Source organism: Dermacentor silvarum, chromosome 11, assembly GCF_013339745.2.
Source record: "Dermacentor silvarum isolate Dsil-2018 chromosome 11, BIME_Dsil_1.4, whole genome shotgun sequence".
In the NCBI taxonomy this organism is placed as follows: Eukaryota; Metazoa; Arthropoda; class Arachnida; order Ixodida; family Ixodidae; genus Dermacentor; species Dermacentor silvarum.
In genome coordinates this window covers 33482154-33503097 of record NC_051164.1, presented here as the reverse complement: position 1 = coordinate 33503097, position 20944 = coordinate 33482154, and the positions used below count along the sequence as shown (strand labels likewise).

The window sequence follows — 20944 nt, the reverse complement described above, 5'->3', positions numbered from 1 at the left end:
ACAGCCCGTTTGTGTGTCATGCTGCTTCTCTCAACATGGACGAACATGCATGTAGTTCTTATTGCTCTAGCGTTTTTGCGCTATCAAGAGCGTCGGCGCCGTATACAGACTATTTGCGCCCATGCGGTGTTGCAAGCGACCGGCGCCGTTTCGAGTGGGACGATCAGCGAATGGACAGTTATGCACGGTAAGTACAACTAGAGCCTCTTAAATAATGCGCGCTTTTAGTTCGAGTATTCGTTTATGCGTCGCGATAACTTCTGAGCTCATCTACTAGCGCTTTGGTTGAACCTGAGCTTGTGCTTACAGGCCGCTGTATATAGCTCAGTGGCTATTGCATTGTGCTCCAAGGCTCGAGGATTGATACTGGCCGCGGCGGCCGCGCTTAGATGGGGGCAAAATGTAAAAACGCTCGTATATTTAGATATAGGTGCACATTAAAGAACCCCAAGTGAGCAAATTATTCCGCGGCCCCAAACTACCACGCGCCTCATAATCAGATCGTGATTTTGGCACGCAAAATTTAAGAACATGTGTTTTTTACCTGGAATTTATATGCGGTTTTTTTTACTAAACTTGTATTATTAACGTGCTTTCGAGTCGTCACAGATTTTCAATTCAATATTGCAGTCACGCCAACGTTATCACCAACTTACACGGACCATTTTTCTAATTTTCAGGTGTTTTGTCTACGGAACGCATCCCACGAAGACTATGGGCAAAGACACGCTCTGATGATTGGTGGAATCGGATCGTGTTACAAAAGTTCACTGATGAAGACTGGAAGGACAATTTTCGCATGACCCGCGCTTCTTTTTTAGAACTTGTGTCGCTCATGGCTCCCTACATGTCTCCCCGACAAGAGTATGTGCGGACACCTGTACCAGTAAGCAAGAGGGTGGCAATAGCTTTGTACAAGATGGCCAGTTGCTGTGAATATCGCGTTGTTGCAAACCAGTTCGGTGTGCACAAAAGCACGGTAAAGAAGTGTGTGTACATGTTTTGTCGAAAACTTGTGAAACATTATATGAACAAATTTATTACATTACCAAATGAAGAAGAAGCAGAAGCAATTTCAAGAAGATTTGAAATAAGGTGCCATTTACCACAGATTTTTGGGGCCATAGATGGCACGCACATTCCAATTCTTGCCCCCAAAAAAGGATACCGGGACTTCGTCAACAGAAAAATGTTGACGTCTTATAACATGCAAGCAATAGTTGATGACCGAGGCCAGTAAGTTTTATTTCAGTTTTGTGTAGAGCTAAACGAAATTGGAAATTTATTTGAGCACTGCCATGATGTCATAATTAGTCATATTAAGCAACACTCGTTGCAACTGCAAAAGTACGTGAACAGTACGGTTTAACATTTCGATGTCTGCAATATGTCACGCAATTTCTATTTTTCAGATTCAGATCCATCTCCTGCAATGTACCTGGGAGCGCGCATGACGCAACGGTTCTGCGAATTTCTGGTGTATACAGGAATAGCGACGTGCTACTGCCAAAGCAGGAAAGAATATTTCATGGCCATCCTATACCCTTCATGCTCCTGGCCGACCCAGCATACCCTCGGCTGCCTTTGCTATTGAAAGGCTACACATCAAGGCAGGGCGGACTTTCCAGGGAGGAAGAATCTTTCAATGTGTATCATAGCTCTGGCCGAAATGTTGTCGAACACGCTTTTGGGAGGCTCAAAGGGCGCTGGCGCGTGACACTAAAGCGGGCTGACATTTATTACAAGTTCATGCCAACCGTGATTGCAGCAGCCTGCATCCTCCACAATTTTTGTGAACAGCCAAGTGAAAGCACAAGAGATGCATGGTTAATGGATGTGAGGCACTGCGAGCAACACCTTTTCCAACAGCCAACCAGCAGCCCTCGGGACAATCACTCGGTGTGCGAAATTCGAGACCTCCTGAGGGACTATTTGGCGCAGGAGTTTCCACTGCGCTCAGCTTCGTGGTGAACTTGACATATTGTCATCACGGCTGAGTGAGAAAACGTTTTTCACCTGCAATCAGCACACTTTTATGCAATGTTGTTAATTGCATGCATGTGCAAGGGAACAAGTCATATTTTCTTGCTAGTGTACGTAAGTGGCAGACAAAGTCTGACATGCAAGACTTGTGCGTGCACTACTAACTGTGTAAACACACTATAAAGATTCACCACATGAACACGGCTTGTCATATTCAGTGAAATAAAATGACTTTATTTTGCCCAATTAAGTCTTGTCATTCCTTGATGTTGCTTGAAGTGCCTGTCACTCTATTTGGTGGCACTGTACTCTGGGTAACAGGTTCTGCAGTGGTGAATATTGGCTGCGTAAACTGAAACAGCCTGCTCTGCTGGCTGTCTGGCTGTAGAGCCTGGCTGTATATCTGCAGAGGCTGAGGGTAAGCTTGCACTGGTTGGCTCAGCAGCTGCGCCAGCATTGCTTGTGTGCCCTGCAAAAACGATGTGCTTATAGTGCTGATTATTTCGCCGAACTTTTATTGCTCATCTTCTAAAAGCTGCCTCTGCTGTTCAAATATCAACTCTGTATGTTTCTTTAGCGTCTCTGCAGTTCTGTTTTGCTGTTCTGCTAAGATCTCAGCGAGCTCCGCATTCCTCGTCCGTCGTGGCCTCTTTGCCCGTGGCACAGGAGTGTTGCTTCCGCTTGCTGCACACAGTGAAAAAGAAAAAAGAAGTAATGAGCTGAGCATCACCAGACAAGCAGGGCACACTAATAAGCACGCCTTGCGTATTTGCATGGTAGCAAGCGGGAGAAAGGATATAATTTTCCAAATTAAAAATACCTATGAAGTGTAAGTTCTCTTACTCGTGGGAATGTTCTTAATCTTGACAACGCAAACCTCTGCTAAAAACTTCACTCTTTAATTACCTTCATATGCATATCAGGGCAATTATTGCAGATAATTTAAACCAATTTCGAGCCCTTCAAATATTCGCAATGTGTCTGGAAGCAAGGAAGAAAAACATGCGCAAAATGTTACTGATAGTACACAAAGTGAGGAAAATCAGAAAGCAAACTGTGACATACAGGATCCCGGGGTACTTTCATTCGCCTGTAGCTCCTCGTCCTCGCTTAAATCTGTCAACAAAGAAAACAGTAAGAGTTGTCATGACTGTGCTGGCATGATTCATTCTAGTAATGAAAACAATATCAATGACTTTCAAAGCAGACGTATCAGTAAGGTCTTGATGAGGGCTAGTTGGTTCATGATTTATAACTGAGCTTTGAACAGCGCGAATAAAACAAGGACACGAATAAACAAATACCACAAACAAGCTCTGAATGCCAACTGGAAGTTTATAAACTTCCAGTTGGCAGTCAGCGCTTGTTTGTCGTATTTGTTTCTTCGCGCTGTTAAAACCTCAGTTCTAAATCAAAGCAGATATGACAGAGTGACACACACACAAGCCTTTTCCTGCTTCACTGTGCTGTTTATCACATTTCATGAGCCAGTAGCCTGCCAAAAACCAAACGCGCCAAAATAAATCGAACAAGCACATCGCCTTTTGACATATCTTGAATAAGTCATTGGTGTTGCATTAACTACAGTTGAATAGCGCAAATTTCGAAAATAAATTTTTGGAAACGATTTCCTTCGGCATCTGCAATTACTAATCTACACTGTATGAATACAGTTTAGCTAAAAACACATTCTAAGTGTCTGAAAAAAAAAATATATTTTTTTCTGCCAGCACGTACGGCGACAAAAGAGCTCAAGTTCAAACACATGGAGTTCACAGAGCCGTCCCAGGTGGTCGAAATTTTACGGCGTGCATCATAATCAAATCGTGGTTTGGGCACGTTAAACCCCATTATTTAATTTGAATTAGTTCACAGAGCCATCTCTCGTCTTTCCCGCTGCTGAGCATCGGCATCTTGTGTGACCTAAGTGTTTCTCGAAGCACTTTTTTTAGCAACAATAGACCGTTCGATCTCCCTACCTGTCCGACTGTCGTCAACTTCGGTGTCCACCTGGCTGTCAATGCCGTATGCCTGAGCTTCTGTCATCGGGCGGTGAGACAGAATCGCACTCATCTCGGCGTACCACAGCCAGCTCGACGGTGCCGCGCCACTGCGGTTTTGCTCCACTCTTTCCTGTCAAGCGAAAGCATTCTTGAAACTCACAAACTAGAAAACATAACCGGACGCAGAAAACGAATAACACGACACCTTACCTTGTTATATCGCCCCTTCAAGTTGCTGCCACGTCCAGTGAAAACCCAAATTGGCCATGTCAGCCTGAATTTTCTGGAAGTATATATACTTGATTCCGTTGCCTTCTAAGGTCCAGAAGCTCCCCTATATTCATCTCGCTAATGATAGCGAGAAACGTTCGCGTTTGCTCATGTGAAAAAACCACACGAGCCGCTGTCTCGTTCGCATTCACCGCCGCCATGTTAGCAAGTGTGAGGAGGTCGAGGCAGCAGAGGCCCGCAGTCGCAGCGGCGCGGCAGTCCCGCAGCGAACGCTATCCCATAATCCTCGATGCGATGCGCTCCCGTTTACATGCGTTTTGTGGATGCGCATTTGCCGCCTCAAACCACCTCCGCCTAGCGCATTAATGCGATTCGATTTCTTATCGCGTTGGCGCCGTTTACATGAATGCGATGCGCTAGAAAGGCGATACGATGCGCCACTTGTCGCATTCATGTAAACGCGGCTACTATCTGAAAGAAAGGAAAGCTAAGTCGCTTCAAGATGAGACCGGCATGAGAATGAGCTATTCTACAGGTAACCCAAGAAAAAAAAAAGCGCCGATTACCTTAGTCGGATTTAAATGCGTTAACGAATATGTGTGGTGCAAAGTGCTTGTTGAGTAAACCGCGTTTTTATTCTTGCATCATGAACCGAGTGCTGTTTTGTTTGTACTATGTAAACCACACGGTCACAGTTTTGTATACTTGTACCTGCTCTGTGTCATATCTCGGCCTTGTTACGCGAGAGACGTGTTATTGTGTAGTACAAGTGTACTTGTGTGATTTGTGTTTGTACACGTTGTATCGCAAGTTAAGTGACGTGTGAATTGTGGTGGATATTTATGGACCTACAGATTTGTGCGTAGTGCGCTACTTTTGTGCCCTGTGTGTCTAAAGTGGGGGGGCAGTGTCAAAAAATGTCGCAGTTTCACCCGAAAGGTGAAGCATCAATTGCGATAGCAACTTAGTATAGAGTACGGAGTAAGGATAGTAGTTTTATCAGCTGTATAAACTTGGACATGCAGCAGCACCAGCAACGCGCAGAACTGGTGTCAACGCCGTCGCCGTTTTGCCCGCGTTCGCACCGAACGCGCGCGGCGTTGGTGACTGTTGCCAGGGCCTCTGGGGGCGGCTCGGAAGTTTTCGACGAGATCAGAACGACGGGAAACTCGTCGAGCAGCGTCGGAAGCCTTTACCACCTTCTCGCCTCGCAGCGTTTTTATATAAATACGCATTTGGTGCCGCAGCTAAACGTCGCCTCGCCTCCCTACCTCCCTCTCGTCCCCCTCGGCCTTTCGCACGACCGAAGACGCGTTTGCTCTATATATATGGTGATTGTAAAGGAGGAAAGAGACGTTTAATTTTGCACCCCTTCAGGGAGCACGGCGCAGAACGCGCGCTTGTTATCCGCCGTGCCTTCGCTCCCCGTGAAAGCGCGCGTCCCTCGCGCACTTTCACTGGCACATACAGCGTCCGGCGCGCGGCGACGATTTCATCGCCGTTGACGTCATACGGAACCTCACGGCGACGGCGATGCCTCGATCCTCTTTGAGTGTCCATATATTACTATCGCAAAAAAAGTGGGGTAACTCAAAGCACGCACCGCGTGTCACGCAAGCTAGCGAAAGAGCACGGCGGCCCCGCGGCAGCTTCTACAGAGGGAGAGAGCGCATACACCACAGACAGCCGACGCGATCAATGGAGTGTAGAAGCTTCGATAAGATACGCGAAGGCTGCGGTAACGAGAGAGAGAGAGAGAGCGCACGCCTCGGAAAAACCGGACCAGCCGCTCACAATGGCCCCAGTGCCATCAGTCCCACTCAACATAACCTCGGCCCTGTCGGTGTCATATTGTCAACCTCGGCCCTCTGGGTCTCAACACAAAATGCGCGCGCCCAAAACCGAAAACGAAAGTGATTGATGCTGACCCCTTGGCGCGCTGCAGTCAATTCGGCCGCGGGGCTCTATGGGAGTGTCCGCTCTTGTTGAATTCCCTTCTCTATGGCAAAACTGTGAACAACGAAACAGATTTTTATTGGGCGAACCTGTGCCCACAAAAGTAAGTTGCACTCTAAGCACCACTATATCGGCAAACACAGCCGACGATCGGCGAAATCTGAGCAGCGTCGGCTTTTATGCGTGACTCATCGAAGGTTGCCTGAGTAATCCTATAGTGCCCGCGTGTCTTCCAGACAGTACTAGACAATTGGCGTCGCTCATACAGTCACATTACATAAGCGTCGGTGACATCAGACAACGGATAGAAGCATCGATAACGTTCTAGAAACTTCCGATACATGCAGGCGCGTCTTGAGGCGAGCGATAATGTTTTAACACTTGTTACAAGCTGACGAATTGTTGCGCTTAATTAAGTATGCAGAGCTCCAAGTAATTAAGTATGACCATAGATTTATGATTTCGAGCTTCCCAGTTTGTTCAGAGTGACGCACAAGATAAAATGGTTTTCTGCAATCCAGGCATGTACAATCAATCTGGTCAGTTTTATCAAGAATGCTAGCAAAGCTGTGGATGACTGAAACCAACTGAGTGATGGTGAAAAAGGGCTTACTAAAGCAATGGCGTGCTGCTGTGAGAATGCTCTTGTCGCTTAAATATTTTTACTGGTTAGCTATAATAGGCTAAAATAGTTTGCAGGGAAATCGGTCGATAGTTGGCTTTTACTGTCACTTCACCATCCTTAATCAGCGGTAGAATCCGAGCCAATCACCAATCTTTGGGAAAGGTGGCGGAAGATAAAGATACACTTAAAATTGCCACTAAAAACATGGAATAATAACTGCATAACGGCGCAAGAAGACTTTTCGGAAGTTATCAAGTCCTGGCGATGTTTTCGTTTCTAAATTTAGCAACGTAGAAATCACGCCAGGCATCTATAAAATGCAGGGTCGAAATTACAAGGGCTATGGATGAAGGCTGCGTGATTCGATACTCTCGAAAATGCGCTATGAAGAAACTGGTTAAAATGTTCCGCTATACATTGGTCCTCAGGGACACTGCCGCCGTTGTGCACAATGCAATCGATGGGTTTACTTGTGCTGCCTAGGTAGTTGCAGAATTTATCTGGTGCACTGCGCATAAAGCCAGGCAAAGCGTATGTGGAAAATACCGTTGCTTAGCCTTAGCCTTAGAGTCTCTTCAATGCTATGGATTTCAGTGCGAATGGTACGCTGTCGCTCTAGCCTTTTTATTTTTCGTTTAAGTTGCAGCACTTCTCGTGTAATCCACGGAATACTATTGGACTTCTTTTTAACTTGGTTTGAATTAAAATTAGTGAGAGAGAAATGGCACAGTCCCTTGAACTTACTCCTGAGCACCGCCACGTCATTCGCCACAAAGTCGCTGAGACAATGGCCTAACTGGTTCAAAACGGTCTCATCTCAGCTGGCACTGGAAACGTCCTTCAAAATAATTATTTTATTATTTCAGTGCTGCAACATCCCATGGGACATGATCCGTAGACGAGTTCATGATCCGAAGTGCTCTTTTCTACAGGTGTGGCAACATTTTCAGTAAAGAGAGTAATAAAAATAAGATCAAGCATTGTTCCACTATCTCCTCGAAAGCGCATGGGCTGTGTCACAATCTGTTGAACGTTATTATTTAGCATATTATCAGTGAAGTAATCGACATTCTGATCGTAACTGTAAGCAGCATAATTTCAATTGACACCAGAAAGATTGAAGTCGCCAACGAGAAGTATTTTATCCTGCGAAAAAGCTAACTTATGCTCGTACAGATCGTTTAGGAGCTGGAGAGGTCACTCAGGCGCGCGATAAACGGCGTATATTAAGAAAGTCGCGCGAAAAAGCTAATGTTTAGTTCGATACATTCGTGATTTTCAATCTGCCTAAGCAGAAAAACATTTCACTAGTACAGCTACACCGCCTCCTCTCGAAATCCTGTCATGTGGAAATACTTGATAAGGTGAAAAAAAAAACCTTGGCTTATCAATGTCGTCACACAGCCAAGTATCAGTAAACACAACGATATGTGCCTCAAGCTGGGTACTTTTGATCACTACGCTGCGCGCGTTTATGTTTAAACGCCACAATTCTTAGCAGTCCAACTAAGTCATTCAGGTGTGGATGAGCTATGACGGGTGTTTGCTTCTATTCTAGTGTTCGTATTTTCGTCTCAAGTGAACAATTGCCCATCCACTTGCAGTTTATCATTGATGACGCTAACTTTCTTGCCCAGTTCTCTTTCGCTTTTCGTGCTTTCGCACAAGAGCTTCAGTTTTCTGCGCGCGTGCACCAAAAAATCATTTTCACCTGATGTTTTCTATCATTTAGGCTTATGAGCGTTTCTCAACATTTGCTGTTTCTCGTTATAATCTATTTTACTAGGTTTGCCAAAACCAAGCTGAAGGTAGCATTAAGCTTCTTTGAAAAGATACCCCAGCACCTCTTGCTTAAAATCGTTGTCAGTTTCAGCATTGCCTTCTTGCACCCTGAAAACAATCAAATTTAACCGTCTGCACCTGTCCTCTACGTCAATGACTTTGTTATGTAGAAAATTCAGCGTTTGTTCAAGATATGCAACGCAATTACCTAGTTGGTCGATTTCGTCAAAACGTAGCGCCATTTTTTACATTTTTCACTTGTGCTTTTCTGAGTCCTAAGTGGTACTGCTTCAGAGGTAAGTTTGTTTTGTCTTTCCAACAGATGTTTCAGAATGCCTACTGTCTGAGGGCCAGTATTCAATTCTACGTTCCCCAAAGAAGCCGGCACACAAAATACACATTGTACGCTATGATATCGCACTGTTGTTGGCATGGCTAGACCAATATGCCGGGACCTGTCACTTCCAGGTGTAGTAAAACAAGAACTAACCTGCTCAAAACAGAAGAAAGGCTTAGGCATCATGCTGAAGGTCGGTATGCCATGCCGGTGAACTCTAAAAGCTGCAGGTGCTCCTTTATAGTCAAGCCTGATGATATCACTTGGCCCCGAGGTGACGCTGAGGTTGCGTCGCACGTTGGACCCAGAAAAGCGATACACTGCGTCGCTGTTGCAGCTGATCATGAGTGAGATTCATCCGTCAGTATAATGAAATGGCCAGAAAATCGATGAAGCGGCGTTGACGCTCCTGCTAAGCTCAGCAGAAAAGCTTGGTCACGAGGTGTCGCTCATGGTGCGTTGCAGATGATAGCCTGGAACTCTAGGCACTGCCACGTTGTTCCCGCTGTACATGAGCAAGATTCATTCCGCGGTATCTTGAAATGGCCAGGAAATCAATAAAGCGGCGTAAATCCTCCGGCTGAGCTCAGCAGGAAAGGCTGCGCAAAGCAGAAGAAAGGCTTAGGCATCGTGGTGAAGCTCGGTTTGCCATGCCCCCTTAACTCGAAGCGCCGCAGGTGCTCTTTTAGAGTCAAACATCATGACGTCACTTTATCCCGAGGTGGCTCTGAGCGTGTGTCGCAGATTGTATCCCGGAAAGCAAGGCACCGCGTTGCTGTTTCCGCTGAATGTCAGCGAGGTTCATCTGCCGGTATTTCGAAATGGCGAGGAAATTGATGACGCGGCGTTGACGCTGCGACTAAGCTCCGGAGAAAAGCTTAGTCCCGAGGTGTCGCCGCGGGTGCGTCGCAGATGATATCCTAGAAAGCGAGGCACTGCATCCTTGTTGCGGCTGTCCAGGAGCAAGATTCGTCCTGCGGTATCTTGAAATGGCCAGTAAACCTATGAAGCGGCGTTGACACTCCAGCTAAGCTCAGTAGAAAAGCCTGCACCTAACAGAAGAAAGGCTTAGGCATCATGTCGAAGCTGGGTCTGCCAAGCCCATACTCAGTGATTCTCAGGCGCCATGCATTTCTGAGGCTACGCGCAGACTTCGCGGTGGTGTCGCTAGATGGCACCGAGTGTTCTTAGATAAGGGCGAAAGAGGAGTCGTGCTGCAGTATGCGCCTCATACATACCTCGTTTTGACGGTGCCAAAATGATGTGTCGCTATATTAATTTAATTCTAACGCATTACTGTCAACGTTCATCGTGAGATGGATTCAGCCACAATTTTTTCAGTGCTCTGAATATTCCGGGACGGAAATGAGGCGGGTCATAAATCCTAAACTTACTGTTGCAATTATCAACCAAGGCGTGTTTGTGATTCTTACGCTAGTCAGAAGAACGGTATTGGAAACTGCAGCACTACTGTAAGGCTTCAGGTTTAACTGTTTTACACTTAGAGAATTACGGCATAATCAACGTTTATGCATAATAATTACAAAAACGTTTGCCCCTAATTCGTGCAGATCCTTTATGAGTACGATATTAAGAATGACACGACACAAAATGCACGAACATGAAGTGAGCGGACAAGTGAATGGCACTCGTACCATGAATCCATGTCCGTGTATCTTGTCTCGTGCCGTTTTTATTAACCTTGAACTATGGACCAACTAGCCTAGCAGGTATATTTAATAATTTGTAAGCAACAAAGCGCACTGATTTGCGTTTTTGTAGAATATCTAACATAAATTTGTATTTCTACTTGACAGACGACTTGAGTGCTGCAAAAAGTGAAAAAAAAACAACCACTTTCTCCTTTTTTTTCTAGTTCTTGGGGACGAGCAAACAAATTTGGCTTACAAAGTGCAGCTATGCTGTGGAGAGGACCGAATGCTATTACTGGACACAAAACTGGCGAACAAATACTGTATACTCTTTCATTGAATGGTACCAAAAAGGAGCGCAAAAGTGAGTGGCTAAAAAACAAATGTCTAAGACAGAAGCTTGAACATGTGCGTTTTACATTATCAACAACACCAACCAAACCCAGCTATTCTTTACTGCCTCCAATTATAGCTACCTCATTTGGTGGAGAACTGCGGCCGCTGTAGATAAAAGTTCGTCTTGAATGAAAAAAGTTATTTTCAAACACTTTTGCGTTAACAGGCGAATACAATAGGTCCGCGTACGTGCTCACGAGTAGACTCATTCATAATTGCCTCATACTCATTTCACAGGTGGGATATACAGCGCTATGGAGAGACGATGGGGGTTGAGCCGACGTTAGTATTAGCAGGAATTTGTGTCAGTCAACGTCATTACGAACCAATGTCAGTGACAGTTACGTTGAGTGGAATGGAGTGTGAACATGAGTGACTGGTTAGCGCGTTTGAGGAAATTTATTTATGCGAATAAGGGCCGCTGATCGGCAGTGGACTAGAAACAAGGGTTAGAAGGGACCGGAGAGTGGGTAGGGAAGTGACTATGAGTGCGTGTGAGTTTTCGTGAGTGAGAGTAGGCGTAAGAACATGAGTGAGTGCCAACGAATGTTAACAATGAGTTATGTCAGCTAACAAGCTACAGGGACACTGTGAGCATCATCGTTCGTATTTACTCCTGGCATTACCTCAGCTTATCTTCATGTTTCGTGAGTCCGCGCGAGAATGTTTCGCAATGCTTTTGTTTCGTCTTTTTTCTGTATCCTTCCAGAAAGAATGTCTTGTTGGAGATGCGCTGGTAATTTTTGCGGCGGAACCTTTCACCTTCGGTAGCTCTAACATATGCAGTCATCATCGTTATCTGTATCATCAAGAGGCTGGTGTCAAAGAAACAAAATCGTTGCAACCTGCCTCAAGACACCGTGGACGGTTCAAGTCGAGCAGCCAGGAACTAGCCGACGCTGGAGGCCTTTACTGCGATATTGGGAACACTGCAAATATGCCAAATTTGAGTTTTTGGTATCGGCGTCGACATGACGTTTCCTATCAAGTTCAGAATGTTATTTCATGGTCAGGAAGTGCGCCGTTTGCTGCGTGGTGAGGGCAAGCTTGCGAAATTGAGCAGAGAAAGGTAGCGGCTTGATGTGCGATGTGTTCCAACGGGCCCAACGTTAAAGGTCACGTGACCGAACGGGCGCTAATGGATGGTAACCCTTTTGTGGCTGCTTAGGCTGCGCGCGTGCCTTATTTATGACGTTTAATTATAGTCCGAAATGTAATCCTCAGCGCCAAGCCATCCAAGGCACCAATGGTGTGCCTGTCGATCTACTGCTACTTCGTAGTGACGGCCACTGCAACATTTGCGAAATCGGATTGCAAAATTTCTTCAGTGTAGACCATTTTGGAGGCGTTGCCCTTGGCGCAACTAGTGCTCCACAAGCAGAATTACTGAAAGCACAATTCATGAGCGACACAGACAGTGACCACATACATTCCCGGTGTGGCCCGCGCTCAGATGTTCGAGCAGTTGGAAGACCACGACATACAGCGAATAAGTCACGCGAGAGGACATGGGTTCCGAGAATCAGGGGATCATTAGAAAAAACAATCAGCTTCTCCTGGGTGCGCGAGACAGTCTTTGTAAGCTGGAGGAAATTTCGTTTCTTCCAGGTTCGAAAATGCCAGAGCCTGAAAAGGATGGATTGAAAATTTATAACGTTACCGAACTGGATGAAATACAGAGCTGAGTCTGTGCACATGAACAATTCGTTTCTGACATCTGTTATACAAAGGTCATGCTCCCAAATACTATTGAAGAACTTGAGAAACAGCCAACCTCAACGCTGAGTGTACGTTGCCAGCTGTGTGTTCAAGTGATGTCACAAATAAATGTCACAGCAACATCCCGACACTTACGTTGTGTCAACGTTGCATGTAAACATCAATTTAACGTGTAAATGGTATCAATGCAGCAACGTTACAAAACAGCACGTTCCCAGAACGTTGCCCGATGTCACCAATATTGACATTAATGTGATGCCACGCTGCTGTAGCATTTCACAAGTGTACGATGATGCAATTATAAGATATTTTCATTTTCAACTGAACCCTCAATTTTATCATACAGCCAGGTATGGAGCTGAATAGTGGTTATGCAGTAATTAATATGTTATTAAGAACACCATGTTAAATTATGTTTATTGTGCTTCTCCACAGATAAGAACTGCTACAAATTATATTATTAAATGGCAGAAGCATTCACATGACGAAAATGCTCATTGTTGCAACGGTTCACCTATAGTAGATACAGTTACGCATAAAAGTATTCCCTGCGTCCGCACCAAATGCACAAGACTTTGTGACTGCTTGCACGCCACATGCCCCTAAAAGTGGAAACATTAAGCAAGGGCCATCATGAATAGGCCCAAGCCCCATGATACGAGCTTCATAAAAATAACGAACACATCCACACTGCACAGTGGATACACACAGATCATATGTACTTCTCTATATGAAAAACAGCGCATTTTTTTTTTCAATTCACGAATGACTTACATAATAGAAACGGCACTAGAGCAAATGACTATAAGCCACCAATGCGGCTGCAAACACACCAATGCACATTTCTGTCATAGACCACATAGTACACATGCACGCTGCAGAGACATGTTTTTTTAGGAGGAATCTTCGGGAGCCCCCCGATAAACACAGAAGGCACGGACGACAGGAGCGCAACCCGCTCACATTGAACACACCGACACGAAAGGAAATGCTGACGATACGGGTGTAACCTGCGCCACAGGAGCTATCAACCCTAGTGAATTTGATCCTTTCCGGCTGAAACAGTCACAACGCGCACGGAAACATCACACACAGCACATGTGTACCTCCGATATCGTGTCAACAATTCCTGAGGCTACAATTCATGTTGACTACATGAGAAAGTTATTTAAAACGAAGCGATGGCGTAGGAAAAGTAGGCAGCATCGCGAAACCTCATGGATTGGCTTCGAGACAGCCCAAACCGTTCAAATCACGCCACAGCGACGGCTTGATAAGGGTAACATAGCCGATCTCGAAGGCCATGCTTTTCCTGGCTGCAGACGGCGCAAGCAATTCAAAGGTAAAAATTCGTGATATAATTTCTTTCTGCGCTAAACTATAGCGTAAAATATAGGTTGTTTTATGGTTATTTTGTCTCGCAACATCTATACGTAGTTGGGTGCAACCGGGCACAAAATTTTAGCGTGTGAGTGTACCTGTTAATATTTTTGCCATCACAGAGGCCACAACAGTCTCACAAGTTTGCAGGCGGCGCTGTTGTTTTTCCTCCGTGTTCTATGATGGCGGTCGTATGTGCGGGGTGCTATGATGCGTTTGTTGATCGTGTGTTTTTGTGTGTGCTGTAATGAAGTGGGTCGCAGTTAGCGTGCACAGAAGTGCCTGAAGGTACTTTGTGTCATGCTGCAAACTCGCCGTATGCGTGGCGCCAGGCAAATGTGGACCAACAATTTTATGCCGTGGAGTGCGGCCCCTTTGTTTATCGTTGTGGAAAGTTGGGTGGACGTCGCAAAGAAATAATGCGTGTTAGCGCACCTCAGCTCCTCCACTATGCAGTGTTATGTATGGGGGGAGTAACATCGTCGACGGAGCACCGGCAGCTTGGAGAGCGCTTTGCGAACGCGTCGTACCATTCAAAAGGTAAGTAATCGTGCTGGCTAACTTCACGCGTATTGTGCGAGCTTCTCGTGTGTGCATAGCGCGCGCGAACGTAGGAAATAAAAGTCCCACGACAACAGTGAAACCTGTACTGATGCTTGCTGAACTCTGGTTGTCAGCAATCAGTTACGCAAGTTTATTGCTTTGATGCGAAATTAAAAATCTTGATAAGCGTTTTCTTCCGATGAGAAATATAATGTTCGGAAATATCGTGTCCATCATGTGCGCGCTGTGCGTGATTTCCCGCTTTTCTGCTGAAGTTGCATAATAACGGCTCATTTGCCTATTCACCAATTCTTATTGCAATGATGTTTCCTCGCCTATAAATGTTTCGGCATTGCAAAGAATCTTTGCTTACGAAGTTTTCGGTTTACGACAGTTTCAGAGAAAAAAAAAGCAATCGCAGCTTGCTACTAGTACAACTTACTTTTAAAGACAAGATGTTTTGACATACCTTATACATAACTAAACATGACAGGTGAAAGTTGCTTAAGCTGAGTAATGAAAAAAAATGAATTGTTTTGTAAACAATCATTTCTTTGCTATGTGCTGCTCCTGCATGCCAATAATTTTACTGTGATGAAAGCGTCTCTAGTATCAAGAAATTCATCCTTGACTTCTACTTTGTGCTCTGTTGCCACCCTGCACTAATGCAAACATTGTTTTCATGACTATTTTTAGGTGCTCCATGCATGTGTAGACAATTTGACAGCTTTATAAAGCTATGTGCCACTGCTATTTGTTAACACAGTACTTATTTTATAGTGGCGAGGCTGTGACCCACAACAGTGCCCACATAACGGAGGAGCCACTAGACCCCTTGGCTATGCCTGCCGTAGCGCAGCGTGTAATCTGAATGGTCGGGTCAGGTATGTATGTAGTGTACGTGTTCCAAAAAGTAGCATCTCGGTATCATTCCTGTCTAAGTTAATCGGCTTTACTCAACACAGCTTACTAAATAGGTGCAACATTTATGCAACTTGCTGTTTATTTGTGTTCATAGCTGTCATGCACACCTTATCGTGTTCTATATAAAACTAGACCTAACATGCCCGATATTAAGTATTTTTTTCTTGCATCAATCGCTTGGCTGCAAGTTACATTTTAATTTTGCTTAGTACACACTCTCTTTTATTTTGGTTTTCTTGTTTTGAAACTGTTTCCTATGCTGTAGGTTTTATTTCCGAATTTTTTTGTGTTTATGCTACACTCTTGTGCAGCTTCTGCGCATGTAAGAATTCAAAGTGTAGTGGGCCAAATATGTCATAGGTGTAAGCACACCGTGTGCTTACCATTGTTTAACATTCGTATTCGCAATTATTTCTGTCTTGTTCCCAGAATAACTGCCACTGGCAAATACACATTTGATGAGCTTAAACTTCTTGAAATGATACGTGAAGGCCAGTATTCACTGTGCTGCAGTTACTACAGTTCCGAAGTGTTTTCTAGTAAGCTTGCTTTTTTTCTCTCCTATGTTATATTCTTGGCAAGCTATCCCCATTCATGCAAGTAGGCATTGTAGCAGTCGAGAGTCTGTGTCCAGTTACATTATTTTTCACTGTAAGTCAATACATAGAGCACATAGTTAACTGGTAAGTAGTTTATTGTATTGAGTTTCGAAAAATAAGAGTAAAGTAAAGGCAAAGTAAAACAGCTTCACACCAAGGGAAGCAGTAGAGCTGTTTTTTAAATTTCTTGTTTTTCAAGCCTTAGTAGCCACTGCTTGCATGAGGGGACACTGTAGAGGCTGAATTCACCAAAATGACGTGCTTATGCATTCGAACAAGTGTGTTTTGTTCCAAAGCAATATGTGATTTCTTGTTTGGACAGTGCAGTGCGTTCGAAAGTAAAAAGGCAATTTAACTGAGGTCAAGTTACTAAGTGTTGATTGTATGTATGTGTCATTTTTCGTTGTATTGTTGTGAAGGTCGCCGACATAAAACTGCTTTTTGCTGTTCTTTTTTTCGCTAAGGCGCGCGCAAGCTATCCTGTAATAAAGTATGGGCTTGCCATGTGGAATCTTTTCAAGAAAAGCTTACGCCATAACATCTTGTACTGCTATAGTGAGGAACCACAGAACTATATCATGGAAGTCCACAAAGCTGAGGACTTGCCGAGCTAAGATGCAAGCGCTACAACACGTTACCGGCTGGACATGCCACTCAGGCACTCGACTGATGACAAATATTTATTGTGGTAGTTCCGCAGGCTACAAAGACATTGTGTAGACATATCGGAAGCTGCACATTAGAACTTCAAAAACAGGACAATACCCAATAACAACAGCCCACGCGACACTACAGTCCTTCACTACAGTCCACGTCTACAGTCTACTTCGAGACTACAGTCCACGCAAAAATTCACTCCTTGTCTGTCGTACTCACTCCGTCCCGTCCTAGCGCTGTTTGTTCCCGTCCTAATGTACCAACCTGCCCAGACCAGCACACTCCGTCTGGGACTTCATACACGAGAGGCACCGATGGACCATTTTTGTGATTTCTCCCTTTCTCCTTTATTTACCCCATTTCCCTATATAGTCTTTCAAGCCAGTAGTTTCTATGCACGTACAAATTTATCGGTGAATTGCAGTGCAGATGTAGGCAACGACAGAGTCAAGACAGACATGCGGCAACTTTAACAAAAAAATTATTTTCATCGTCCCATGTTTATAGCCGTCAGTCACCACATTGCACATGCACAATTCGCACCCTTAGGAAGAAAGTTAACTCTTTGTCTGACAAGTGTACAGATGGTGTTGATACACACAGCCAAGTCGCGGAATCTTTTCAGCCTCAATTATTTCACGTGTTAGTTGATCACCGCTTCTGCTGGAAACAGTACACTGAGCAAACGATGGTGCAGTCACACGAACTGCACTGACATTCAAGCCTAACGTCACGCACGTTTTTCTTGACCTTGTATGAGTGTTCTCTCAGCCGGTCATTGATACAGCGTCCCATTTGACCTATGTGTTGTTTACCACAAGAAAGAGGGATACAATAAACCACGTTGCTAACACAGGTGACGAACAAAATTTGGTGTTTTTGTTACATATGTGTGGCGTGCTGCGACATTGCCTTTGATTACACAACTTTAGAATGATATGCAATTTTCTTGATATTGTGAGAGCTTATGAATGTAGGGTATGACGGCCACTTTATGTCTGTCAGATGCAGTGATCACATGACCTCTACTCTGAAAAGCGCATGCGCTTAGTAGTTGCCATGTGGTCACTGCATCTGACAGACATAAAGTGGCTGTCATACCATACATTCATAAGCTGCAGTATCATGAAAACTGCAGATTCTTTCAGAGTTAAAGTTGTCTTCTGTGCACCTCAGAAGCTTATAAAGTTGTGTAATTAAAGGAAATGTGGCAGCGCAGCACACAAGTGTAACAAAAAGCACAAAAATTCGTTCGTCACCTATGTTAAAACATGGTTTAGCGTACCACTCTTTGTTGTGGTAAACAGTACATAGGTCAAACAGGACGCTGCATCAATGATCGGCTGTGAGAACACTCATACAATGTCAAGAAAAATGTGTGTGACTGTTGGCGTGCATGTTGTTGCAGTTCGTGTGCCTGTGAACCATTGTTTACTCGGTGTACTGTTGTCAGCAGAAGCAGTGATCAACTAGCACGTGAAATTATTGAGGCTGAAAAGATTGCGCGACTTGGCTCTGTGTGTGTCAGCATTTGTGCACTTATCAGACACAGAGTTTACCTACCTGAGGGTGTGAATTAAGCTTGTGGAATGTGATGAATAATGGCTATAAATATGGGTCGCCTTAAAATAAAGCTTTTTGTTGGAAGTTAGCACACCTCTATTGTCTCGTCGTTTCTGTCGTGAATATCTGTGCTGCAATTGACCAATATGTTGTACCAACAAGTCAAATTTATCACTCACTCATTGGAACTTTCTTTCATAACGAATGAAATGTGGTTTTGGTACCGTGTTAGAGCATTCATTTCATTTGTTAATTATTGTTCTCTTCCAAGACTGAACTGGATGTAACAAGCAGCCAGGGCATTGCAAGGAAGCTTTATGTTAAAGGAATATATTGTTACCAACATGTTAACTGCTTAGCGCAAAAGGAAGTTGTGGGTATTGTTTATTGTGCTTTCCTTGCTCTTGTGTCCAAGCATATGGCTGTAATGGTCAGGGTTTACAAAATTTGCTTTAATGTTTTGCATTATTCTCCTGCGTAAGGTCACTATTGTTTTGTTCGCAGTTATGTCAAGCTTAAGTTGTTTGTAAGCATTTTTATAGCCTGTGTTCGCAGTAAACATGGCTTACTTCAGTTTTTCAGATGACACTTCATAGTTTGATGTAACTCATGTCTGCAGGTTACCGCATTATTGACTTGGAAACCAGTGAGGGTTCTGGATGCAAGTGAAGCTACCGAGGGAAGCATGTGTGCATCGCTTGTGCTGCTGGCCATGCTCTGCTAAAGTGAAGGCTGGCTGTCAGTGCTTGGATGACTTTGTTACTCTATCACCTGGGCTGTGTTGACTACTTCATACTTTCTGCAAGCTTAGGCAAAAAGACCGACTGGATGCTTGGCAGGACATGGTATCCAACCGCAGCGGTACTGTGCTGTGTTTTTGTACATTACCAAGTGAAGGACAGTATTTATGCTGTTATTAAGAAGTATAAATTGCGTTCTGCCATTGAAATAAGGGAACTTGACAAAAAAGCAAAAAATTTCGAAGTCTGATCAAAATGGGAAGGCAACAAATATTGTGTTGTAGCTGTTAGAAGAGTGTCTTAATATGTGATACAAGACCTTGATGTTTAATACAAAATATTTACTGTTATCTGTGTCATTATTTGTTTGCCAGTATGATGTAAGCAGACTGTAAATAAATGCATGGTTTGACATTATAACCAGGTTTGTCTATGACATATTCACTATTATTTAAGGCGGACCGATGCATATTCATAGGTGCATATTCAACCACCACATATTCCTCCTGCACAAACAATTCCTACATACTAGCCTTTGTTCTTAGCAGCTGATGTTGGCTATTATGCAATTTTTCGAAAGCATATGCAGCTACCAACACATGATATTTAGAGCAGTAAGTCGGAAGCAAAGAAAATGATTTTTTTCTGTGGCCTAAGCTTAAATGATATGTTTAAAGAAAATGAAAATTTGTGGAAGATTTTTACTTTCCTGCTGTGAGAACATTTATACAAGAACCTCTGCACACTGGACGCAAATGCTGCTGGCTTGCTGTTATAGCCAAAATGAAAGTCTGCTTATGAATCATTTTGTAGCTTTGCATTATGCACTTTTCCTTGCAGTCAGCATCTATAGGCTGTGCTATGGAAAACAGCAAGACAAGTCAGGCAGACCACCATGTGAAACACTTCAAATATTCTGGATTAGGGCTATTTGATTATATATATATATATATATATATATATATATATATAGTGCAAGACAAATCAGCTGCCCGTGCAGCAGTGCTCTCAGCATGACACGGCTGACAGCACCGCAAACCCTTATTTTTATATTTGTTTGACAGATTATGCATTCTAGTAGTTTTCATGTTGCATATGCATGAAACTGTGATCAGGAATTGGTGAAAAACATCATTCTTTTAGTATATGTCTTGTGTATCTTACCACCACAAGTTAAAATACCCAGATAACTTGGTAAGATACACAAGATATATACGTAACAGAATGCTGTTTTCACCAATTCTTGTTTCACATTTTCATGCATATGCAAGATGAAAACTACTGGAATGCATAATCTGTGAAGCAAATATAAATTTAAGGGTTTGCGGTGCTGTCAGCCGTGCCATGTTGACAGCACTGCTGTTAAGGTGGCGGTCCCACTCCGGCGGCACGAGCCCCCCGTTTTCAGTACTTTTGGAGCATCCGTATCGGCTCTTCTACTTAGGATATGAAGTTGTCGTATAAACCATAAAAAGCTTAATTTTCGTAGATTCCAACTATATATAATATAAAGAAATTGATTGATGTGATTTAGAAATAAATGTTCAAGAACAAGCATGAGATACATGGTTTTTGCGAACTGTGTCTCAGTTGTGACCATATTTAGAAGAAACTACCGCACTTACTGCATTGCAGCTTGCTCTGTAGCTTTAGGACATATTTATCTAGTTCCTAGACGTAGCAAAATAATTTTGAATTTTTACTTTTTGGGTAATTTGCTTTCGAAAATTGCCAAATATCGCAATCTTCTGTTGGAAACAGCCCGACAACTACATGCTCAATGAAGCTATATTTTGGATAAAGTAGAGTTCAAGGCATTTCCATTTAGGGCGCAAAATTTCATTCATGTACCTT

The 20944-nt window shown here is 43.8% G+C and overlaps 1 protein-coding gene and 1 long non-coding RNA gene across 2 annotated transcripts; one reads left to right on the top strand and one right to left on the bottom strand.

The window, feature by feature from the left end:
* Positions 1-2188: 2188 nt before the first annotated feature.
* Positions 2189-4107, bottom strand: LOC125941395 (uncharacterized). The gene is made up of 3 exons (XM_049658542.1): positions 3963-4107; positions 3049-3099; positions 2189-2667 (listed from the first exon to the last, which is right to left on the bottom strand). Exons 1-3 carry the CDS (start codon positions 4054-4056, stop codon positions 2498-2500), a joined length of 315 nt encoding a protein of 104 aa, XP_049514499.1. The 5' UTR covers positions 4057-4107; the 3' UTR covers positions 2189-2497.
* Positions 4108-14326: 10219 nt separating this feature from the next.
* LOC125941459 (uncharacterized) lies at positions 14327-19408 on the top strand. The gene is made up of 3 exons (XR_007464308.1): positions 14327-14604; positions 15388-15491; positions 18970-19408. It is a non-coding gene; the product is annotated as an uncharacterized LOC125941459 (long non-coding RNA).
* Positions 19409-20944: the final 1536 nt, after the last annotated feature.